Source organism: Sus scrofa, chromosome 7 (genome assembly GCF_000003025.6).
Source record: "Sus scrofa isolate TJ Tabasco breed Duroc chromosome 7, Sscrofa11.1, whole genome shotgun sequence".
NCBI classification, from domain to species: domain Eukaryota; kingdom Metazoa; phylum Chordata; class Mammalia; order Artiodactyla; family Suidae; genus Sus; species Sus scrofa.
Window position 1 is genome coordinate 16,510,247 of NC_010449.5, and position 25,900 is coordinate 16,536,146.

General features: G+C 40.3%; 1 protein-coding gene and 1 long non-coding RNA gene across 11 annotated transcripts in view; both read left to right on the plus strand.

Annotated features, from left to right (window-relative positions):
• Positions 1–25,900, plus strand: part of CDKAL1 (CDK5 regulatory subunit associated protein 1 like 1) — a 658,999-nt gene that overhangs the window by 599,602 nt on the left and 33,497 nt on the right. For all 10 annotated transcript variants that reach the window (XM_005665616.2, XM_005665619.3, XM_005665620.3 and 7 more), the window contains 2 exons: positions 21,117–21,200; positions 24,729–24,893. In XM_005665616.2, coding sequence (XP_005665673.1) covers positions 21,117–21,200; positions 24,729–24,893 — 249 coding nt within the window. The remainder of the gene's footprint in view (positions 1–21,116; positions 21,201–24,728; positions 24,894–25,900) is intronic.
• LOC106504338 lies at positions 1,152–7,671 on the plus strand. The gene is made up of 2 exons (XR_001297732.2): positions 1,152–1,470; positions 1,512–7,671. It is a non-coding gene; the product is annotated as an uncharacterized LOC106504338 (long non-coding RNA).

Here is a 25,900-nt window from a genome sequence, read left to right on the forward strand (position 1 = left end):
AACTGTCTAAAACCAAAATTCAACTGAGTAAATTTTAAAGATGTCATTGACTTTATTCAGCAATTCCTGAATCAGAGTTCCAGAGTGGCTCAGTGGTTAATGAACCCGACTAGTATCCATGAGGAGGTGGATTCCATCCCTGGCCTCGTTCAGTGGGTTAAGGATCTGGCATTGCTGTGACCTGCGGTGTAGGTCGCAGATGCGGCTTGGATCCCAAGTTGCTGTGGCGGTGGTGTAGGCTGACAGCTACAGCTCCAATTTGACCCCTTGCCTGGGAACTTCCATATGCTGTGGGTGTAACCCTTAAAAAAGAAGGAAAAAAAAAAAAAAAAAAACTCAATTCATGAACCAGGAAGCATCCAATCTGGCAGATAGAAAAGAGCTCAGGAGTTCCCGTCGTGGCGCAGTGATTAACGAATCCGACTAGGAACCATGAGGTTGCGGGTTTGGTCCCTGGCCTTGCTCAGTGGGTTAACGATCCGACGTTGCCGTGAGCTGTGGTGTAGGTTGCAGACGCGGCTCGGATCCCGCGTTGCTGTGGCTCTGGCGTAGGCCGGTGGCTACAGCTCCGATTCGACCCCGAGCCTGGGAACCTCCATATGCCGCAGGAGCGGCCCAAGAAATAGCAAAAAAAGACAAAAAAAAAAAAAAAAAAAAAAAAAAAAAAAAAAAAGAGCTCAGAGGAGCTGTACAAAAATGAAAGAACTTTTATAGGCAGATGGGAGTGGGAACATATACTATCAAAAAGTGGATTGGCTGGGGTGTGCTCACTTTCCTTCAGAGGGTAGTAGGGGGGTCTGTCAGGCCAGTGACCGCACTAGTGCTGACCAGATTATTCTTGATGGACTAGTCCAAGATTCCATTTCTGGGAGAAGCCAAAACTGTAATTAAGTCAAATCTTGGTTTGGGGATGTGGGGGCTTAGCACCAGTGACTCCATTTGGAGCCTTTTGCCTATTGTCTTGTTCCTTTTTTTTTAGGGCTGCACCAGCGGCATATGGAGGTTCCCAGGCTAGGGGTCAAATCAGGGCTACAGCTGCGGGCCACAGCCACAGCCACAACAACATGGGATCTGAGCCACATCTGTGACTTACACCACAGCTCGTAGCAACGCCAGATCCTTAACCCACTGAGCAAGGCCAGGGATCAAACTCGCAACCTTATGGTTCCTAGTTGGATTCATTTCCGCTGAGCCACAATGGGAACTCCTATGGTCTTGTTCTTAACAAAATAAATATGTTAAACTTACCACTTTAGCTGCATAGTCTCTTTGATCCCTTGACTACTTTAAAGATGTCACTTGACTTTTGTCTCCTAAAGTTGTATTGCATATGGTCTAACAAGTTTTTCTAAAAAGAAAGAGACCATTTTAACTCTACAGCAGACTCCATGGTAATTATCAGCTCCCCAGGATTAGTTGAGCATTTATAACATGACTTTGACACTGTAACTTGACTTTACAATTGAAGAGGTAGCCTGTCATAGTATTAAAAGCTCAGACTCTGGAACCAGACTGCCAGGTTTGAGCATAGGCTGTGCCTGTCACTTACCAACTATGGGACAGTGGGCCAAGGACTTGCTTCCTCAGACCCCTCATGAGGAAGTCCCTACTGCATGAGTTTGTTTTGAATGTTCAACTAGCTAATATTTGCAAAGGGTGCCCTGTAGGTGCCATTAAGTTAAAAAAAAAAAAAAGATAAAGATTCTTTTTTAGCCTACATCTTTAGATGGGAGAGAAGCTTCTTTTAAGGCTCTATGGTAAGAATCCCATTGAAGGTTTAAAGCTTTGGTTTTGATTTCTCATGCACGCAAATGTATTTCTAAAAGAAGAGACTATTTCTCTATACATTAATCAAGTTAAAACCACAGATTGTTTATAAATGTTCATGCTGATTAATTTGGTGTTACCATTGCAAGTCCAAACTGGGAAACACAAAGAAGTGAAAGGCTGGCATTTATAAAGATATGCAAATGAGACAAATGGGTAGGCTGGATATGCAACTGTCTCCCTAATGGTGAAATTTTTAATCTGTTTGGGATTTTTTTTTTTTTTTTTTTGTAAATTACAGTCTAAATGAAGGAGTCAAAAATATAGCTTTGAATTCGTGTGCATAGGTAGCCTTACATGAAGGATGGCACACATACTAGATTGTGAAATCTCAGGGAACGTGAGACAGCAGAGGCAAAGGGTCTCCTGCCCCTGGAAGTGTCTTCACAGGATGGGATTTCCTTTCTGAAAAGCAATCCTCACAGTCCCCCGACTATTAGAGAAGAATTACAACTTTAAAATCCACAGCTCTGCTGTTCATTTGAATTATTTAAATAAGCAAGGCTCTTCCTTCTTAAATTAGGATCATAGTGAAATATGCTTTTTTGGGACTTCTGAGTATTCTCAGTTAATTTAGGTAGACTTGAACAGAATGAAAAGCTATAAAACACAAGCTTGTTTTTAAAGTTGGGTCTCTTCCCTCCTACTGTGGAGAAGGTTTTTTTCCTCCCCTTTAATACACGGGCTTATTTCCATTTTTATGATATTTAATTTTTATATATCATGATAATTACTGTTTTGATCAATTGAACACCCCCCCAAACACACACACACACGCACAAATACACACTATTCGTAGGGAATATGAGAAGACATCTGTTGTCAAAAAAAGAAAGAAATAGTTCCAGTTTGTAATGATTATGAATTTTTCATAGATTTGATTTAATTGTCTAATTCTATTTGGAAATTTTAATTTATGTGATTATTTCCCTACCCTCTTTTCATTAACTACCAAAAAATGAATACATAAAAAGTAGGTGTTTTGAACAAAACCAAGAGACTTGATTTAACGAAGCCAAAGGCTTGATTTAAAGAGTGTGATATGATTTTCACCCTGGCTAGATATTATTTAAGGTTTTCATCTGATCTGCTTTTTCCTTTTTAGCAGCAAGGCAATGTATTACCTCAAAAATGACTGCTGGATCTACTCAAATATTCGTTCTGTAAGGAAATTGAAGAATCATCATTTACTGATCTGTTTGATGATTTTCCAAAAAGATGAGAGCAAACACATAGAATAATGGTTTATTTTTGATAAAAGTCTCCTCAAAGCCTTGCAACCTAACCAGAAATGTTGGATAAACCAATATGAGGTGTGAAATTTTTAAATGTATTCTGTAGTATCCTAGCTTGTATTTTTGTGATTCTTTAGTTCTAAGATTGTTAGATATAAGCTTTACCCATTTTATAGATGGCAAAAGTGAACAGCTTGTCCAGACAAAATTCAGAATCTCACTTGAACTCAGTCTGTTGTATCACCCCTTGTTACTTGGTCTAGTCTGTCAAGTCAGTAAAGAAATGTCACTTAAAAGATAGGAGCGGCCAATGTTGCAACCACAGGGCAACAGGAAAAATTGAGAAATGAAGATTCAAGGGACAACCGTATAGTAGCCAAGGTGAGGGCAGTATGCTGGGGAAAGAGTAAGGTGAGAGAGAACAGGAAACCATGCTGAAATTACATTTCTTCTCATTCTCAAATATAGGACAGAGTTTACAGATTTAAGGATTTTTAATAATATAACATTCTTGGAAAAAGCCAGTGCCTATTGTTCTTTGTAAATCCTTCACCATTTGTGTTGTGATTGCACTGACAGTGGAAAAAACACATCAGTGCCTTGTTAACATGGATGTGCCCTGTGTAAATCCTGAACTCAAATAACAAAGAGGAGGCCATACCTTTTAGCTTTTAAGAAAGAAAAAAAAAAAAAAAACTTGCTTTCAGTGGTAATTTTAACTTGTATCTTAGGCTTTTAAATGGAAAGAAAGGAAGGGTCGTGTTGTCAGAGATAATCTTAATTACAAGTCATTGCAGAAGGAATTCATTTGATTGAAAATGGTACCCAAAAAAGTTTCCACCCCAGGAATTTCCAGACACTAACTTACTCAACCTTGTGTGATCCTTGGGCCTCTACCGTTATAACTGGTGATGCCGTCTGCATCCCCAACAACTTATTTTCAGGTAGCCGTTGGCAGCTAGCTTCCTGAGGAGAGGCGCCTGTCCTCCTCTGCAGTGTGAACTGGCCACATTTGAGTCTGACGGAGGACCCAAGCCCAGGAGAGCTCAAAGCTCCAGGGTCTAACCAGGGTCACTAGCAGAGCACACAGCTCAGGGAGTGCCTCCAGGCAGCCATGTTTTTCTGAATTTTTAGCCAAACATTTCACCTTGCAAAGTGTGACAGGATTGCTGTCACAAGTAGTTTGACAAGTTTAGGAACTTCTTTGTCAGTATCCCTAGTATCTTTTAACCTAGGACACAGCAAGTGATAGACTGACTCATCCAAAAGGAAGTAACCTCTCTGCCCCACTGATTGCTTTCCCTTCCCCTAGCCTCTTTTCAGCAGGGAGGAAGGGCCTCAGGATCTTTGCAGAGAAGATCCGGGATTTTCAAAGACACAGGCAGAAGCGGGTTGGGTGGGTGAGGCTGCGATGGGAAGGAGGGGAGAGAGAAGGAGACCATGATAGAAACCGGACCTGAAATAGGCTTATAAAATAAATTGCCCTGATGCGACAATTCGTTATCATCGGTTTGCTTGTTAATAATCAGAGATTTCCTTCATTTATCAATCTGAGGCCTTATTTAACCTCAGACTAGTGGCAAACAAAGTCATGTGCTGAACATGAAGATTCCTGGTCAGGAGCCCACCCCCCCGGGGGTGGGGGGTTCACCAGGGGTATTTGCCCTGTGTTTTCCAGGAAACGCTGAGGGTGAGTGTATTTTATTAGTCTTAAATTCATTTTATATTTCTTGCCTGCTAGCTTTCCGGTACGCCAAAGAATTTGGAAATAATCATTTATTCATACTAATACATCTTGTTTTTTTTTTAATTAGAAATAAAACTTTTGTGACTGAATATTGTAAGCTATTTACTATCAGTCTATGAAACAGCATTTTTTCATTTGCTACACAAGTCTTTACATATACTTCAAGTAATAGATTACTCTCCCTTTGAATTTTAGAACATTTGAAAAAAAAAAAAAAAAGAAGAAGAAGCGGGAAAGCACTCAGCGTCACCACTATAACATATGTGACTTTGGCCGAGAGTACCAGGGTGGGCCTCCCGTCCACCTGCCCACCACCACCATTATTTGAAACAGTAAACCTGAGACCGTTAAGTTTTATGTCACCTGCCAGCCCTTGTGATACCAAAGAGCCTATCAACTGGAATACACCAGCGGGCTTGGTGGAGTCAGCTATTTATAGCTCCAGGTGTTTTTAGAAGTAAGCAGAAGTTAACTGTCGAGTCCCAGTTGTACTTATCTGATCTTTCTGTGTTTTCTAGAAAGCCTCCAAGAGGTTCCCTAAGCCAATCTGAAATAGCTCTTAAAGGAACTGGATTAGCATTTGAATTTTAATACTTCTGCCCAAGTACTTTTTTGCATAGGCTGTGAGTGATCTGTGGAGCTGCCAATTTTGCTTTATTAATTTTTATTCCTCTTCTATATCCCTGAAAAAACAAAAGGGCACAAGTACATCTTTTGAAAAACCTTCTGTGGTTTTGTCTCCTGATTGCGATCTGATAAGGAGGAAACTGTCCCGAATCTGACTTTCTTTTCCTCCAAACCTCTGAATGGTGAAAGTCCAGTGCATCTTTGTCTTGCTGAAGTCAATTTAGAGATCTAATCACAAATTTTATACCTTGATTTTTAAAGACAGTTCTCTTAGCCTGCATTTTGACCTTAGCAGTTCTATATTGGATATATCATTATCTAATCCAAAGCAGAGCATTCTAGATGACTATTTTGAGAAAAGATTTTTATTATTTCCTGACTTTCTCTATTGATAATAATGAAAATTTTTCTAACACTTCTCATCTTTCTCTGCTTTGCTCTCTCGTGTGTTTATTGCAATACCGTTTATTTTCTTCTACAAGCCTTGTTTTGTGCTCTCTTCCGGTCACAAAATCAGTAGCAAAGAGATGGTGCAGCATTGTGGACTGCAGAAAAACTTGGGCTGTGAAGCGTGGCGCCTGGGAGCTGTATTTAATTCACAAAGTAGCCTTGAGCAAGTTACTTAAATTCTTTGCGTTTCTTCATCTGTGAGTTAGGAACAACAAAAATGTACATGAAAATGAAAAATAGAGAACTATGGTCATCATCTCTCACCCGAGTGGGACATTTGTTACAAGTAATGAACCTTCATTGATAACATCTCTAGAGGAAGCTGTACATGTGTAGGGACCTCACTGATGAGTTGATTCCAGTTTAGCAATTTTTCAGTAGGTAACAGTGTGTGATGATGTGATACACAATATAACTATGTGTGTGCTTGTCAAAGGAACTGGTTCTTTCACTCATTCATTCATTCAACAAATATTTATTGAGCACCTACAATCAACCAAGCATGGTGTTCAGCACTTAGGGGTATAGCTACAGATCTAAGAAACAAAATCTCTAATCTCATAAAATTTAGAATCTTGTGAGCTTTCATTTAGGTTATTTATTTCCCTTAAAAATTTTAAGGCATCAGCTTCTCAAGGTAGGATCTCTTGCTCTGAAATAGTGCTATATGTATGTACCATTCTTAAACTTCCCTCTGCCCTATGTACTGTTTAGTCACAGAGAATTGTTTTATTATGATGATTCTGGTATGTTAATGAAGAGGTACTCATTTGCAAATAACTCTTTAATCTGTAATTAAAATCTGGCAGCTCTCTTAAAAATAAAGACAGTTAAAATGCATAGTCACTGGCTTGCTGTATTAAATATGCAATTGCAAAACATTAAGAAAGGCATATCCTATTTATCACTTTTAATGAATCTTTCACCCTAGCCCCACTGTAAGCCCTGGATGGTATTCCTACCATCCCACCCATATGCTTCTAAGAGCATTAACTGTTCATGGATCTGTGCACGCCCTGGTATAAAATCAAAATCTCTAGGGTGCTTTTGATCACATATAAGCAAGCTTTAAAAAAGAAAAAAAAAAAAAAAAAACCCATTCTCATTAAGGCGATAGGCCCGTGACCATATCCTGATGTTTGCTTAGCAATCTGAAATTCATGTATGCAAGAGGAATTTTTTTTATCCTTTTGAAAGAAGAATGATAAATATTTATATAGCCTTAACTCTTTCAGACAGTCACAGGATCATCTTTTAGGAATGACAAGAAGCTGCTCAGGGGTTTTGTTGTTGTTATTGTTGTTGTTTAGCATAATTCAACTTTCCAGTAGCTACTGAAAAGATGAATTGTAGATGTATCATTATTGGAAAGTAATCCTCCTTTCTCCCCATTAAGTGCACTTTGTCTTACTTCTCTGAAATCCCTTTGAGTCATGGCTTTGAAAAGGGAGCACCAGAGTTATTTGCTTTGGGGGCCCACAGGCCCAGCAAGACAGCTGCCCTGGTTGGTCCTTAAGACTGGAGTCCTAATTCCTCCTGCAGCTCTGTTCTGTTAGCAGTCTAGCAACAGTCTATTTGCTGAATAGTCCTGCACCCATACAGTGTTCTTTCTGGAACTTATTCCTGTTCTCAATCAATAATTGGGTAGAACTCCAAGATAGCTTTCTACTTAAAATTAAATTTTTCTCCTGACTCCTTGAATCAAGATATCCAGTAGTAATGTTGAACTCATGAATGTTTCAGCTCACAGAACTATCTCCTGTAAAAAAAAAAAAAAAAAAAAAATGAAAGATGCATGAAATTTGGGGATTTACTCCTGGCAGTAACAGGAGTGCCATCAGCTATGATACCAATAATAATCCAGCTTTTCCAGCACATGCACTGACTCCCAAAGGCTAGGCTATCAATCTGAAGACAACTCAAGATTCGAGCCAGGTAATTATTTTAATCGTTTCTCTCAGGCAGGTGAACTAAATCCCGGAAATGTTACTCCCATTCATTTTTTCCTTCAGCCTTGCCTGCAGCGAACATTTTTAATCCCAGGCTGTGTGTCAGGTCTGCAAGTGAAAGGAAGGAACAGTGGTGATGAAACTAGTGCCAAGCTGTCCTGGCCTTGTCCATGGACACCACTGCTGCTGCCACCATAGCCACCACCAGCAGAAACTCCCTTTCCACGGTGGGCCCTTAGCCTTCGCTGCACCCTTAGGCGCGCTGGCCCTGCCTCCTCCATGGGATCCAGAAGTGGCCTTTCAGGTTACAGATTTCAACCCTGCCCCCGCATTTCTTAGATAAGGAAACTGAGCCCCAAAGTGGAGTGATTCATTTGGAGTCAAGTAGCTGGTTAGTGGCAGAGGTGGAGCTAAAGGCTCCTTGAGTCTCTGCAAACTCTTCTCCTATTGGCTGGGGTTCTTAACCAGGAAGGAAATTGTACCAGTGTATCTAGAAACCTTTATAAGATGTCAGACCATAGACCTGGGCTGTGATGGTTACCAGAGACCTAGTCACTGACTGGGCAATAAAATACTAAATGGTTGTGTTTTTAAACATCAGGTATGATCAACTTCATAATATCACGTTGCATTTGTAGACTGCTTTTCGGCAAAACTTTAAGGTGGAGATAGGCAAGAAGTTTGTTTGTTGTTGTTGTTGTTGTTTTAATCTACAGTGTAATCTATTACCAATTACACAGCAAAGTGTGGGAGAGAGGATTTTAGGAAGGTGGAAATTCGCTTTTTTTTTTTTTTTAAATGGCCGTACCCATAGTTTATGAAAGTTCCTAGGGCAGGGATTGAATCTTAGCCACATCTATGACCTACACCACAGCTGTGGCAACACCAGATCCTTTAACCCACTGTGTCAGGGGCCAGGGATCAAACCACGCCTCCGTAGCAACCCAAACCACTGCAGTCAGATTCTTAACCCACTGCCTCACAGCGAGAACTCCGGAAACCAGCTATTGAATGTTGAGTAGTTCACCCAGAGAGAAGACCTTTTAGGATTTAAGTGATATTTCGTTTTATTTTATTTTATTTTATTTTATTTTATCTTATCTTTTTGCCTTTTCTAGGGCCACTCCTGTGGCATATGGAGGTTCCCAGGCTAGGGGTCTAATCGGAGCTGTAGCCGCTGGCCTACGCCAAAGCCACAGCAATGCGGGATCCGAGCCATGTCTACGACCTATACCACAGCCCCCAGCAACGCCGGATCCTCAACCCACTGAGCAAGGCCAGGGATGGAACCCACAACTTCATGGTTCCTGGTCAGATTTGTTAACCACTGAGCCACAACAGGAACTCCCTCAAGTTTTATTTTAACCGTCTGGCCACGTGCAGGATGTGTATAGCATTAAAATGTCTTGCCCCGGGTCTGCAGCCTATGATGTTCATGACTTGCGTATTCCCAAGGTCTCTCAGTGACTTTGCAGCAGTTTGGAAAATCCAGACCTAGCAAGTTCAGTAGATTTTCCAAAAAAAAAATAAAATATAAAATAAAATAGTAAAATAAAATAAATAAAATACACAAAAGAAAAAGGGAGTTCCTGTTGTGGCCCAGTGGTAATGAACCTGACTAATATCCATGAGGATGCAGTTTGGATCCCTGGCCCCCCTCAGTGCATTAATGATCCTACATTGCGACAAGGCTCGGCTCCCTTGTCGCTAAGGCTGTGATGTAGGCTGGCAGCTATAGGTCTGATGCAACCCCTGGAACTTCCATATTTAGCCCTAAAAATCAATAAAATAAAATAAATTAAATTTTAAAGTGTAGGTTTTCCCAGTGACTCGGTGCGTTGGCTCCCTTTCTGCTCTTGAGTCTCTGTAACGATTGCAGAGGTTTCTGTCCACCACCATCATAAACAGCATTTCATAGGGCAGCTTCTACACATGGCAGTGTTCAGACTTAAATAGAATCTGTCATATTGTGTTTGGTAGGAGAGGCTATTTAAAAAAAAAAAAATCAAAGCAGCTCTCATAACTAGATTCCTTTTTGAAAGATGTTACTGGTCAAAATATATAGCTCAGAATTAGAAGTTCTTTGGTTTAAATAACTGCATCGTTTTTCTCCTCCCCACTCAACTCTTCCTCCCTCAAAGTAGATGGATACGAAAAAGGACATGAGATTAGGTGAAGCTTTCATCTTTCTTAGTGATGACCCTAGAAGAATATTATTTTATTCAGAGTTTAAGTAGAATCTTTTATTCTTGCTTTAAATTTATGCAAAAACTACATACATGTTCACATGCAACCTCCATCTCCTTGTATTGAATTTTTTTTTTAAATCTGTCCTTGTGTTGAATTTCATATATTTTTTCACTTATCTATCATAAAAAGAAAATAAGGGGAGAAGATAGGTTTGAACCAGACTACTCACATTTAAATTCATGATTGTATGTGTGTGTACACACATGTGCAAGCACACATGCTCAGAGCTAATTACTAGTTGTAATAAATTTGGTAGAATTTCAGCGTAGCTTCATTAACTCTGAGACAGGGAAATAATATCAAAGGGGGAAAACAGAAGAAGTGAAGAGAAACAAATAGATCAATTTTCTTTCAGTAAAGATGTTTTGGGGGAACTGGTATTTATTTTTAGGTCATCGTTGCTAGCTCTCAGTATTATATACGTATAAACAGTGTAGTAAGACTTGTGTGTGTTGGAGGCTACAGTTTCCCAGCAGGAGAGGAAAGGGAGTAAAGACTTGAGATGCAGGTGCACAATAATACAAGTAGGCTCTTCCCCTGCAGCCTGAATGCCTGGCCCAGAAAGCAGAAGCTCTGGAGCCCAGCTCTGGGGGTCTCCCGGAGCTAAGCCAAGCAGCGTGGGGGTGGGGCTGGGGGCCGCAGGAGAGAATAATTGTTATTCAGCCTTCTTTAATGAGATGTATTGCCCACTGCTGAAAGATTGTGGCAGTGTCTTTTGTTATGCTAATTAGACGCTATTAAAGCTTGGCTGTCTTTGATTTCTGCCTAATCCTTCCTGCTTCCTCTGCCTCCGTCCTGACTGGCAAATGGTTGAAAGATGGTGGGTGTACAGCACGTGTTATTTATTGCTCACATCTATGCTGAGTTCTTTGGTAATAGGGTTGGTAACAAAAGATTCATCTTACCAAAGGCAGTACGTATTTTGGACATTCATTTTTGACTTTTTAAAAAATGAATTTGAGAATGATCAGTTTCTGCCTTTTAAGTCCAAACATCGCTGTTTTTTATATGGTTGCTTTTGCACCACACAAAATGGGAAATGACAGATTGGAAAATTTAGATGGCCCCTCTTTGGCTGCCTGGGTTACCCGGAAAACAAGAAGCAAGTTGATAATGCCTTGAGCTTTTAGAGAGGCTAGGGTTGACCAGGAAAAAAATGGAAGCAAAATCAAAGGTTAAAAAGCGAAGTTAACAGGTCAAAATTCCTGCCTTACAGTTTATAGATATATATGCATTCTTTCCTAAAATTAAAGTATTGCATTTACATTATTAGTACAATAAAGGGTGTTTGTGGTGAGTGTAAAAATTTTTTTGAAAAATAATTCAATGTAGTCCTTAAAATAGTGAAGGATGGATTTTTGTTAAATTTTTTTAAACTATATAGTAATGTTTTAGAGCAGCACTGTCCAGTGGAGATGAACCACAGACATTATTTTAAATTTTGTGGTAAGCGACACTAAAAAGTACAAAGAAACAGGTGAAATTAATTTTAATATATATTTTAACTCACATATCAAAAATATCATTTTGTTAACCTACAGCAAATTGACTGCCATTTATTTCTCCAGTAAAAATCCGTTTATTCCAGATCAACAAAGAATTGCATTTTGAGGTCTACAACCAAGGTGACCTACAGGCAAGTCCTTAGACATGGAGGAGAGGAGAACTCTTTAAAGAGGGGAAAGGAATTTGGGAGGGCTGTTGTAAACAAAGAGTTCATTGGAGGAATTGAGAGTGTGAAACACTCTTGTGACTTTTCATTGGTTGAGCTCTTGCCAGGAAAGAAAAGGAAGTCTTTTTTTCTGAACCTCTTGGGTCTGCATCCCTCACAGAGCTTCTGATTCAGGATTCCCAACTCTGATTTAATTGAGGTTTCTATTTACTAATTTTTACAATTTCAACATGTAATCAATGTAAAACTAATGAGTTAGTTTGCATTCTTTCATTTAAGTTTTTGAAATCTGGTGAGTATTTTATACTGATGTGTGTTTTACAGCACATCTCAGTATGGATTTGCCACATTTCAAATACTCAACCGCCACTTGTGGCCACTGTACTGGATGGTGCAGGTTTCAATTAATTGATTAATTCACCACATGCCTAAAGGAAATTGTCAGGATAAAATCCATTTTTAACATTATGGGTAAGTATTATGACGAGTTTGCGCATTGCCACAGCTGTGGCGCAGGCTGCAGCTATGGCCCAGATTCAGTGCCTGGCCCAGGATCTGCCATATGACCCTAATGCAGCAAAAAAATCCAAATAAAGAAAAAAAGAAAAAAAAAAAAAACTGTGTGCGTGTGTGTGTGTGTGTGTGTGTGTGTGTGTATTATGAGCTGCAAGACTGTGTCATTTGTCTAAGGTACCTTAGTCTCCTCTTTCCTCATCTGTAAATTGAAGAGTTTCAACTAAATGATTTATTAATTCCTCCACCCACACCATCTCTGAATTCATAATTCAGAAAATTCGCATTTAGAGCCCGAATAATCTGCAATCTATCCATCCTCTCTTATAATTTAGTATTTGAAAAGAAGCCTTCTTTCCCCACAAAGAAAATTAGAAGGTGTCCTGTATACCACACCCACACCTTTTTTCCTCCAAATGATTGACTCTTTCTCTGATTTCTTCTGAGTTTTGCATTGTTTGGGGGGTTTTGTTTTGTTTTATTTGCTTTTTAGGGCCACACCTCTCGGCATATGGAAGTTCCCAGGCTAGGAGCTGAATTGGAGCCACAGCTGCCAGCCTACACCACCCAGCCATAGCCACTCACGATCCAGGCTGCGTCTGTGACCTACACCACAGCTCACAGCAACTGAGCGAGGCCGAGGATCGAACCTATATCCTCATGGAAACCAGTCGGGTTTGTTACCACTGAGCCTCAACAGGAAGTGTTTGGTAGGCTAGGAGACTGACGTTGCATGGTGCTCAGTGCCATTAGAGTGAGGCCTTTGGGCAAATGTGAGGTAAGTTGGCAAGTAATTACTGCATATTACTAGATTACATAAACATTACATCTCTCACTGAAATCCAGCTGCCTGTCTGTCTTTCTCATTGTAATTTGGATAATATATTGTGCAGTGAAACAAAAATCCTAAAGACACTTGCCAAGAAGGTAATCTGTTCAGTAGTTCTCAGTGTTAGCATGGTCACCTTTGTACCTCTGTGGAAAGCTCATCGAAGAAAATTGGCCCAGACTGAGTGAGTAATGACTGACAGGGACCCATGGAAAAAGATCAGCAAGGTAGAAACAAATGGAGATAACTGTTAAATCTCAGACTTAAAATTTTAATAGGAAAGCGTTCCACATCCATATCCCATGCTGCCCTCTTGGTCATCCCATTAATAGGATGTCATGAATATTCCTAGCAGCCTCTGACCTTAGGACTTTTGATGGTTTTCAATGGTGAGCACTTTCCTACCCTGTCGGGGTGTTGTAGAGCTTGCCTAGTGTTCTGGTGGCAAATCGTGTGATAAGGAAAGCAACTCGTTTGGGTTTGTTAAGAGTAAATCTCATGTTACGATTTTTTTTTTAATTCCATCAAAGCGTTATAGGCAACACCTTAAAATGCTCTGGAGTACTGAAAGTGTACAGACAGGTAGTTAAAACTTGGGTGGTTTTCAAATTGGAAGTTCAGACAACCCTCAGGTACAGATATTTAATACTGGAACGGGATCAGGTGAGTATTTTACCATGTAACTTTTTTTTGCTGGCAAGAATTAACTTTTACCAGATCAGTAAAGCATGGTTACTGTACTGTTATTGTTGGCTCTCAGGCAGCAGAAGAAAACAGCTTTGTTATCAAGAAGGAGATTTGCCTCCAACTGAGAAGAGTCGCTCGTGGGATTGCCCTTCTCTTACTGGGGTGGGCACCTGGCTAGAAGAAAACAAGCCAGCAATCGAAGACAAAAGCACAAGGGCTTTTGTTAGAAAAAATTTCATAGTCTGATTTGATCCAACAGAAGCACACTGGATCTGAGCATCTTGCATCATTGCTTCGGGAGAAAGGACTTTCAAAGAGCCAAACTGTTTTTCACTTTTTCTTTGTGTTTAGGTTGTTCTCTGAAATGTGAGGGCCACTAAGATACTCATGGCAATTAATAGATGAGTATAATGTAAGCACTTTATTAAAAGTATGAATATTCTTCTTCAAAGGAACGTTCTTTCCCTTTTGAATATATTTAGTTCTGATAATAGGTATACCTAGAGAATATTTGTTTTTGTCACACAGAGGATAGTATTTTTTAAAAATCTAATAGAATGTATTTCCTGTCATTACATTTAAGAGTCAGATACAAGTCCAGCCCCTTTCACAACAAACTGTCCCACATCTTCTCTCAGGAATCCTTAAGCAGACCCGTAAACTGATGGCAAGCATTTTTAATACAATGGATTTAGAGGCTCCTTCCTTGTTTTCTCTGTTATCATCATTTTTGACACACACTCCTGTGGCATGCCCCTGTTTCGTTATAGAATGGCATTGTGGAGTAAGGACGATATTAAATTTTAATGTTATTGCTATTATTACTGTTGACTGTTTTTAGCATAAGTATGCCTGGTTCTTTAATTCCAGCTTCTGCAGGGCCAGAAAACAGAAGTGTGCATAAACAGTCAGGAAAATTACTGTATACTCTGGAGACCCAGCATCGCATGCTCTGCCTGTTGTGAATGATGTATCAAAGTGGAAAGCTTATCATTTTCATTAGCTAGAAAAGAACAAGACCATACTTTTCTCCAAGTGTAATTACAGTGGTTCACTGGCAACATTACACTGCAGTAATTAGTCTAAAGGTGTATGTGAGGGCAGGCTTTTGCACAGACACTAGAAATATTATTTCAGAGTTTAAGGTCACAGCCTTGTGTTTAACATGTTCCAGGCAGCTGAGGGGGGAAAAAAAACTAATTTGACTGGAGCTAAAGAAAGACATTTGACATTTCCCAGAGTCATGCATTCAGAAACCAGTCAGGTAGAAAAATTGTATTTTATTATCTACAATAAAAAAAAAAAAAAAGCTTAGCTGCAGAAGTAGCATGTTAGAATATTGTGTAGAATAAACAGAGATAAAATTCAGGCTTATTAGGGACGTGCTATAAATAATTATGAGAGCTTTTGATATGTGTGTTTTAATCTCCATTTTTTTCCCTAAGGACAGAAAAATTAATTGCTAGAAACTTTTCAGGGAAAGCAAAATAATTTTTCTACCTTCTTGTAAGTATTTTTAAGAAATATTTCTCTTACAACGGTTAATATTTAATCTTTGTTCATTTTTTTTCTTCATTTTTTTTGAACACTCTGAGCAGTCATATTTGAGTTATTGAAATCTCTCTAACCTAACCCTTCAGAGTAGAGAGTGAATTGCAGTTATTTTCCAAAACCACACCTCAGGTTTTCCGTTTAAGTAAAATGAAAGTGAGAAGAAGGGGGGGAAAAAAAAAAAAACCTAGTAAAGAGAAAAGTAAATTTTACGTAAAATTTATATTTTAAAACCATATATGTGTTTGAAAGAAACTCTTTGCTTCTTCTAGTTCAAGGAGTACTTAATACGAGTAACATTTCTTGCTGGGTTAAAGGTTAAGGCCCCGGTACTCTAATGTCTTTGTTTAATCTCAGTATTATCTGCCTGTCTTGAAGCAATTCTTTTTAGTTTCTCTCTATAAATCCTTAAGTAGCCATGCAGAATACTGTTTGTTTCAGGACGCATGGAGAAATAGAGGATACTTGAATGAGCATTCATTCAGCAACCAAATTCTGTTGGAAACCACTGCTTTTTTAATGCAAGTGTGTGCTTTCTGTGTGTTAGCTGGCCATATGGTGAAAACTGATGTTTCTCACCACTTCAGGCACTTGGGAAATTTGAAGCATAGATGTGACACAAGTAACACAGCCAGCTGATTATGTAACATACTGAAAAATCTACCCCAAAATTGAATTTAAAAAAAAAAAAACCACATTGTTTTTTGTTTGTCACAGATGTTTCTCTGCTCAAGGAAAAGCCATGCACTGCAGAATTAGAGCCACGATGCTGTCCATTTTCTACAGCTAGCAATTAAGTAGGAGACACCAAGTAGCAAGAATGCTTCCAAGCTTCTCTCTGCCCCTGAGCAAATCCTCAGCTGCATCTTGCTGGACCTCAGTTTCCTCTCTGTGAAGTCAGAGATTGCTAAGCCCCCTTCGGGTTCTTACCTACTTTGTCTGTTTAGGGGAATACAGTCTTTATTTCTGCCTTTGTGACTTGAAAAAAAAAAAAAAGCTTTTTTTCCTGTCTTTCCAACAAAGCCTGGAAAGTTCTGTCACACTCCTTTTCTCCCAGCTAGGACCTAGTTCCCAACAGGTCTTTGAGATGAGCAGTAGCACAGGACCCTGTGGGGCTTTTTCTGTACCTTCTCCTATCTCCGTCTGTAAGGGTCCCTTCACCCAATCTGTGAAATGGGGGAATGGTTTTATACAAGACCGTTTCTGTAGTTCATTTTTTCATAAAATGTGTCTTCAATGTCAAGTGGCAATGTACTACATGAAGTTCTGCACGTCCTAGGGGGAGTCCCTTTCTTCAGTGACAGCTGAGGAATAAATGACAAAGTATGTCCTGCTTGTTACAGCCGGTGCCAGGTCTGACAGCCACTTGGAAAGGTCTTGACAAGTGTCCTGAAGGTCAGACTTTGTAAATGAGTTTTGCAGGGGCTTGTCGTCCCATCCCAAGGTCTTAAACTCTAAAATGCTCTAGAAATTAAATAAGCATTTTATTTGATCAGCTATAAGTAATATACCTTTAAAGCAAATCAGAAGGAAAAGGGCCTTCTTTCTTAGGGTTTTTAGAAAGGGCTTTATTGGGAGGATTTTGACAAGATTCTTTAGGTGCAGGTCACTCTATAGCTTTATAAGACACTCCATAGCTGCATATCATATCGGTGGATGTTACAGATCACATTGTTACTTTAAATGCAGTGGGGAAGTAGCTGTAATTTGCAGAGGGCTCTAGGCATATGTTTACTCTGAGGAAAGAAGCAGATGGACTTAGAAGTACCTTTTTCCTTCATCTGGAACCTTGCAGGCAGACCAAATCTACCCGGAATGATGACTGAGAATTTTGGAACTGAAAGGTCTTCTAAAGCTTAGAATTCACTTCCTCTTCAGCCCTATGATCCTCTCCCCACGTCCATGTCCCTTCTACCAAACTCTCATTAAAGGTAGCCAAACCTCTTTAATTTTTAATTTTTAATTTTTGCTTTCTAGGGCCATGCCTGCAGCATATGGAAATTATCAGGCTAGGGGTCGAATCGGAGCTGTAGCTGCCGGCCACAGCCACAGCAACACCACATCCTTAACCCACTGAGCAAGGCCAGGGATCCAGCCTGCATCCTCATGGACACTGGTCAGGTTCGTTATCGCCAAGCCACAACGGGAACCCTCAAACATCTTTAAAGATAATCTCCTAGGACCCATGTCCTCTCCCCCTGATGTCCAATTCAAGTATGTGGTGTTTGATGTTTTTTGAATAACCCTTCTTCCTCCTCATCTCCCCTGGGTTCTGCCAGAACTGTGAATTCCTGCTTCTGACCATTCCTTCCCCCTACAAATCACTCCCCCCTTTCTTCCTGTCCTTGAAAGTTCCAGTTATCTTTTTTGTTGTTGTCGTTGTTGCACCCAGGACATAGGGAAGTTCCTGGGCCAGGGATCAAATCTGAGCTGCAGGTGCCACCTACGTCACAGTTGCAGCAGTGCTGGCTCCTTAAGCCACTGCACAGGGCTGGGGATCAAACCCAGACCTCAGCAGTGACCCGACCTGCCACAGGGACAACACCACATCTTTAATCCACTGCTCCACAGTGGAAACTGAAAGTTCCAGTTACCTTGAAGCCACCCTCTGGATCCTTCTTTGGGTTTACAGTTCCGCGTGCACCTTAATCATTCCTGCTAAATAGCCATATTGTGCCACCGGTCACAAAGTTTATGAAAACCATTATTTTCAACTTCCTCTACGTCTCAAAAGAAATGTGTGTGTGTGTGTAGTCTATAAACTCAGGAGTTTGTTCATTTCTTAAAATTACACAAGCAGTCTTCCTGTTCATTTCCTTGTCAAAGGGCTCCGCTTAAGCCAGTAACGTAACCTTGCAACCTTGCATTCTTGTTGGAGATTCCACCGGTTAGGGAGGCTTCTGTCAGGGATGGTGAGCAGCCAGAGAAGCTTGCTTCTCAGCAGACTCTCAGAATGTCTGATGAGAGGAGGTGTTACAGAATGTCAGAAGGGACAGGAGCCTACTCTCCATCATTCTCTGTGGGTTAGACAGACTGGTCCCTTCCAGTGGGTTAGCTCTGCCATTAGCATAATAGATAGCTGGGCAATGGTAGTCCTAGTGGCCTGAGGATATCTGTCACCTTCCCCTTTTCTCTAGGGGCCCTCCTTTTTTCTCAAGACCAGAGCTTCCTTGCTGGATAGCAGAGGCATTCTTGGGCAAATCAGTATTTTTAACACGAATCTTTTTCTGTGGTCTTTAACCTACAGGGTTATCCTGTGAGAATGGGGACAAAACAGTTGGAAAGTAAGAGGGAGGTGGCTCATTTAAAAAAAAAAAAAGATTTGAGGTTTTTGTTTTTGTTTTTTTGTCTGTTTGTTTGTTTTGCTTTTTAGGGCCAGGACTGCACCTGTACCTTGTGGAAGTTCCCAGGCTAGAGGTCAAATCGGAGCTACAGATGCTGGCCTACGCCACAGCCACCGCAACTGGGGATCCAAGCCTCATCTGGGTCCTACACCACAGCTCATGGCAGCGCCGGATCCTTAACCCACTGAGCAAGGCCAGGAATTGAACCCACATCGTCATGCGTACTAGTCGGGTTCTTAACCCGCTGAGCCACAGTGGGAACTCCAGGTTTATATTCATACCCTTTAGCCCATAAGTTCCCCTACTGTCATCAAGGCAAAGTTGCTTCTGCCCAAATTCCACCTGAACTCCCCCTTCCTTAATTTCATTGTTGTATTTAATTTTAAGACAGTTGATCCTCTTAAAGCCTGTACAGTTCACTTCATTGCAACTTCCTTCTTAAAAGTACTGAGCAGAGCATTTATTATTCGTTTTTTAGGGGATAGGGATAGGTGGCATCAGCTTTTGATCAAAGTCCTAGCTTGCTTATGCTCATTTTTGCTCAGTATCCTCTGGGGAACTTGAAGAGCCTCGCCAGTGAGACAAAATCCATGGCTGAGGGGACCAAGAAGGTGACTAGAGAGGTGTTTATCATCATAAATGACTACCCATAGCAGTTTAACTCAATCCCTTTGGCAAATAATAGTTAAATACTCAGATACAAATAGTTCTTTGATGGCTGATCAAAGGCCGTGCCCTCTGCTATATACACATAGCAAGTCTCCAGATAAAATGGAATAGCCCCAGAATGATGACTACAACGTCCACGTTAATTCCAACAAGAGGAAAGAAGCAGCATACATTTTCAATGGCTCACCAATCTCGTATTGTTGTTAATTTCATGAAAACTTAACCTTAGATGAAGTGTAATTGCAGATTTCCTTAAGAACCATTGACAGATACTTATCCTAAGTTACAAGCAACTCACACTGTGAAATGTGTGCAAACATTTTAAGTTTTATTCTAGAAGAAGATGCTTCAGTGAAACCCAATATTCATCAGTCTATTTTCATAAACAAGGCCATTAAAACTCAAAGTAGAAGTCAAGGGAACTTTGTTTTATTGCTACTTGACTTTTAAGAGAGATTAATGTTGCAGGAACTTTCCCTGGCTTCCTAGGAGTGACCTAAGTCTTTGATAAGTATCATTCTAGAGACCTTACAAGCTTCAGATAAGGGGGGCTACATTTGAATGAGAGAGTGAAAAAGATAGCAAATTATGGTGTATTTAGGTATTGGCAGGGTATGATAGAGGGGAGAGTTTGGTGTTTGGGGTTCTTTTCCTTTTTAATTGTTAGGTGGTCTATTTAGTGCAGCTGTGTTTATGTTTCCTAAATGGTAACTGCCTGAACATGGTGACAAGTCCCTACATTTGAGAGTAGGGATTTTGTTTTAAAACTCTTGCCAATGTGCTTTAACTTGGAGGGTTGTATTTATCAAGTAGCAATGGCAAAAATAATTCTGGGCATAGTCATTCAATACAGCTGGTTTGCTACATTAGACATTTTGACAACCTTTTTTTTTTTTTTTCTCTTAAGTAATTGATACTTTAAATGTTGCTTTTCACAGTGGGATAAACTTGGAAGTAGTAGAACATTTTAGAATGGTCACATTGCCTTTAACCAATGTTTTGGCTGGTTTAATATCTTGATTATTTAAAATGTATGCTTAGGTCATAAATACAGATCCTATAGAGAATTAATAGTCCTGTTTTTTTGTTTGGTTTTTGGTTTGTTCCCCCCCCCCCCCCCCCGCTGTCTTCTGCTTAAATAAAATGAACATGGGGTCGTGATTGCAACAAAGAGACAGTTGCCATGACACAAAAAATATATAAAAGTAAATAACTGAATTAATCAGTAATTTCAGAATTGCATGCAACATGTGAAATGTTTATTTAGGTGCAAGGACTTAATGACTAGTTTTTGAGGCATTTCTTCAGTGTTACATCCCTCGTAATTCAAATGAATGTTTATTACCAGTCTATCATATTGCCAAAATATTTTCATGAATTTGGATTAGAAGCAGCTTGTTCTGGCTTGTTTTGCAACTTTGTTTCAAGAAACAAAGTGATATTTAGAAGATTTTTGTATGTCTTAGAAGCCTTAATTATCTAACTTATGTTGAAGGAAGAAATAAGATCAAGTTTTGTTTCATAGTTGTGTAAGAAAATAAGATTTCATACTATGCTAATTTTATCTACCTGGATAATAATGTCTTTCGGGAAGTTTGAAGCAGTGATTCCTTGTATTGGCTGTTTAAATAACTAGCAATCTAGAGCCTACTTTAAATTCAAGAAGACACTACCTACTGGTCCATAACTCTATGGGTTGGCATTTATTTTGGATCCTTGGATGTTTGCCCTGATCGCTCCCTTTTTTTCTCTCTTTCTCTCCACAGATTGGTGAACGGCAACAAGTGTTAGTAACAGAAGAATCTTTTGATTCCAAGTTTTACGTTGCACACAATCGATTCTATGAGCAGGTAAGAAACATTCCATTTTCTTAGGATTTCTCCAAAATGAGAAAGAGTTGTGGGTTTTTTCCCCCCTCATGAGTCATATATTTATTTGGTAGCTGTTTTGTATTGTTTTATTTCAATGAAAAGATCTATATTTTTTAAATTTTATTTTATTGATGTCTAGATGATGCACATATTGAATTAATTTCTGCTGTATGGCAGTGATTCAGTTATACATAGATATACATTGTTTTTCATATTCTCTTCCATTGTGGTTTATCACAGGATATGGAATATAGTAGTTCCCTGTGCTTATCCATCCTATATATACTAGTTTTCATCTGCTAATCCCGAACTCCCAATCCATCCCTCCTCCACCCCATCCCTTGGCAGCCACACATATGTTTTCCATGTCTGTGGGTCTGTCTCTGTTTCACAGATAAGTTCATTTGTATCATATTTTAGATTCCACATATAAGTGACATCATATGGTATTTGTTTTTCCAAAATGAGAAAGAGTTCTGAAAGTAAATCCGTTTAAGCAGAAGGGGAGGGTTGTAGAATCATGACACAGGAAGGCTGTTTTATAGCATCAAGCCGACCAGGCTAACATGGGGCTTATCTGAGTGGCTGAAACCTACAAAACATTCTATGCAAAGGATTAGGTGTGTTTTAGTCCTCATTAATCTTTGACAGGACCAGCCTCTGGCGTTGGGGAGTTTGGAACAGGCAGTTATCACTGCCAACGTCCCCACAGCCTGGCAACGTGGAGGGGAAAGTTCTGTCCAGAAGACAGGAAGGATATCTGCCCGGCGACATCAGCCTGGAAGGGCAGGGATTTCCGCTCACTGTCACAGCCCTCACACAGGTCTTGGGTTGGTTGTTTTATTGGTTGGCTTTTTTAGTTTTGTTTAGTTTCAGGGGTCTTTTTGTTCTGTTTTGTTTTGTTTTTTCTGTTGTTGTTTTTTTTTTAACTTCCACCCTGATTAAAAAATTCTGGGGCAAAGGGAAAAAGAGTCTCTTCATTGGACTTGACTCAAATTGTATAGACAACTCTGGAGACCAGCCTGAGGATCCAACCAGCTTCACACCGAGAGTTTTCTTTGAGGCCAACTCAGTAGCTCCCCACTCACTAACTGCCTTTCCCAGCCCATGTATCAGCTAGCCTTCTTTGCCCACCAGCAGCCAGACTTCTGTTTCAGCATTTGGGATTCTGGTAAAGCAACTCGGAAGTGACTGGAGAAAGCAGAGTGCCTCCTTCAGGGGCCATTGACCCTGGGAAGAGCCTCGGCGGCTATGGAACATGTCCCTCTAGGTGAGAGCCGCTCACTGGGGCCTAGGAAGTGCATGGGTTATTCCTGGATGCTATTGACTTTTCTTAACATCAGGTGAGGTTGCCTACATGTTTGTTCCTTTCTCACCGAATGAGAAGGGAAATTTTTTTCTGTGGATTGTGACTTGGGAAGGCTTTTGAGGCCACCGTGGGCAAGTCAGGTCAGGGGCAGGCAAGGGAAGCTGGAGCTGAAGAGGCCCCCAGCTGTGATGCTCCCCGCAGAATCATCTCAGACTGGGCATCAGGTCCTCAGGAAATGTGGGGGAGCTTTTCGAGGCCCAGATTGAAGGTGCCCTGCTCAGTCCCCAGGAGAGACTACAGCTGAGGATGGCTTCCCAAGACTCCCCGTTGGAGCTGAGTCTCTTCCCTATTTTCCATCTCATTAATTGACTGCAGAGAGCCAGTTTCCTATTCAGGCCAACCTTGTGCTCAGCCCTTGGGAGGAGCTTGATTGTATTTCGGTTGCCTCTTTCCTCTCCTTTTTCTCCTGCCATCTGGGTTTTCGCCTCAGCAGGGAACTTTTTTCCCCCTTCATTTTAAAGGCGATGGCATGCCTCATTAGCTGTTTCCTCCAATTTAAAGCAGTCGGGCTTTTTCCAGTTATTAAAACCGGAGGGGAAAAAAACACTGAGCCCTTCATTCAGATCAAGGCAGCAAGCAGATCAAGGAGCATAGCATCCCCCGGAATAGCATCAGATCTCCCAGGGGTAGTTTACTCTAGAGATTTTTCTTGTTTTATAAAAACTGATTTAAAAGGGCTTTCATATCCTGATACTAAAGCTCTTTTAGTTCATTTGCTTGCTAGGAGTAATCCACAAGCCAGGTGACCTTTTTCCTATACTTTGATGAAGCAGTGTCCTCAGTAGTCATAAAAAATCAAACTCAGAAAGACCAAGATCCAGTTTTGCCTCTCAGAGAACTTGACTGTGGAAACATCTAGCTCTCATCTGGTTGTTGTTGTTCTCTGTTTGTTTGTTGTCTCTATGACCAAGCATGTCAAAGATTTCATAAGAATTATTTTTCTAAAAAAGATGACTTTCAGAAGTGAAGATTTTATCTAGATATCAAAGTATTGCTTGATTAGAATTAGTCTATTTATTTTGGATTCTGACTTGAAAAGATTGGCAAGTAGCTGCAGTCCTGAAATAGGAATGTGAGGAAAGACACGATACATGCAAACTGCCTGTAAGTCCCAATGGAGGGGAAGCATTTGCACAAGGTAAGCAAGTACCTTTATCAGTGATCTCCAGTGGAAAGAAAGAGACCATCTGACAGCATCCCGTGAGCCAAAATACCCTTCAAAGGAGTTGATTCTCTGTGGAGGGAAAACTAACAAATACATACATTTGGTAACAGTGAAAGAAATGAAGGGCAGCCATCAGTTACAGAAGTCAATTTAGCACCAAACACAAAGGTTTAGAATATTGAAAAGGTGGCTTTTAAATGTCCTTCCTCTTCCCTCAAAATATATGCACATATGTGCACACATGCGCACATGCACACACACACACCCCTACACCCAAGGGCCTTTATTGGAAGTGGCTGTTCAGACCTTGGCTCTGACAGCGAATTTGGAAGGGATTAAAAGTAGAAGACTTTCCCCAGTGTTGATCCAGTTTTCCTCATTGCCTGGGACAGCCCAGAGCAGGATATCAAAGCCCAGTCCAGCAGTGACTGGCTGATGGCTGGGCGGTTCCCAGGCCTGCCTTCCACCTGCCTGAGGACCACAGGGTCCAGCGGCGGAGAGTGCGGTCTACAGCCCCCCGCCCCTCCCAGAAACACCTCCTCTTCCTGCCACATCCCAGATTCTTGAGCCCACATACAATGGGATCCTCAGAGAGGAGAAGGACATTAAAGGACAATTGAGGAAATCTGAATAAAGTATAGATTTTACTAATAGTCATATATCAATATTGGCACATTAATTGTACCGAATATATCATACCAATGTTAACAATAGGGAAACTGCTTGTGGGGTATATGAGCTCTCTGTGTTATCTCTACAATAATTCCGTAAATCTAAAACTGTCCTAGAATCGGAAAGAGAGTGGATGTGTGTACATGTATAACTGAATCATTTTGTGGTACAGTGGAAATTATCACAACATTGTAAATCAACTGTACTTCAATTAAACTTTAAAAAATGAAAAAAAAATCAAACGGTTCTAAAATAAAATTTTGTTTTTAAAAATTAAGCCTTCTATAATTTTTTTAAAAAGGTTTTAGTGCCAAAGAACCCCACATTCATGGGGAAAATGGTCGAAGTGGACATTTATGAATCAGGAAAACACTTTATGAAAGGGCAGCCAGTATCAGATGCCAAAGTATACACGCCATCCATCAGCAAACCGTTAGCAAAAGGAGAAGTCTCAGGTTTAACAGAGGTGAGTAAAAGATGCTTTCCTCTCTACCCTGCTCGTAAAACAGCAGCTGTGGAAGCTCAGTGATTTCCACCCATGTTTCTGTTATCATGTATAGTTCCCTTTTTATGTATGCATGAGGTTTTAATCCTTTCTGACAGATTGAAATCGGAATTAGAAAGATGCATTTTTGCTGATGCCTATAGCTTTGCTTCTCTGCCTATGAAGGGAATAAGCTATTTCTTCTTCTAGTCTAGCGACAGAGGGCAGAAGCCATTATTTGCAGCGGAAAGATTTAACACCAAAGATGATCTGATCCAGTGTGTTTCTGTGTCAGTAGGTCCCGAGTGGAAGGGGGTAAGGAAAGGAAATTTTTCGTGCTCTGCAGAGCTGTTGATTGTATAGTAAAAGCCTATGTATGATTAAACAGGCATTAAAGCATGTCAGTGTGTGCGATTATGGTGCCTTTCTCTAAGGTGTTCGCTGAATATCTGCTTTAGTCATGTGGAGTGAAAATTAAACATTTTTTTCATTCTCTAATAAAAGCAACCTGACCCCTATTTTATACCTTGGTAAATATGGCTGTTTGCCAGGCTCTCTCTTACATTTCATTGAGCTACAGCTGTAAAAGCTGATGGAGTGTGAAATGAAAATGTGTATCACATTTCTAAGCATCATTTGATGTCCTTTCTTCAACACAATGGGTAAGTGCTCCAAAAAAAAAAAAAAAGCATGTAGCAATGACTTAATGTTCGGAAAAATGATGAGTGATATTTATCTGGCCATACAATTCCAGAATGGTTTTAATATATGTGTTATCTTTTCCCTCAAAATAAGTGGCAAGGGCTTGTTAATGAAACTTTAGGAAGAGTGGTAGAGGGTCCTCTTATCTCTGTTCTCACTTACTGGGGTGGTGGACTCTGGAATCCAAACATGAGTGACACCTCTCACGAGCTTGACAAGGACATGCGAAAAATCTGTGTGCACAGCCATCTGACTGATAACAGAATGACGTAGACTAGGCTTTGTCA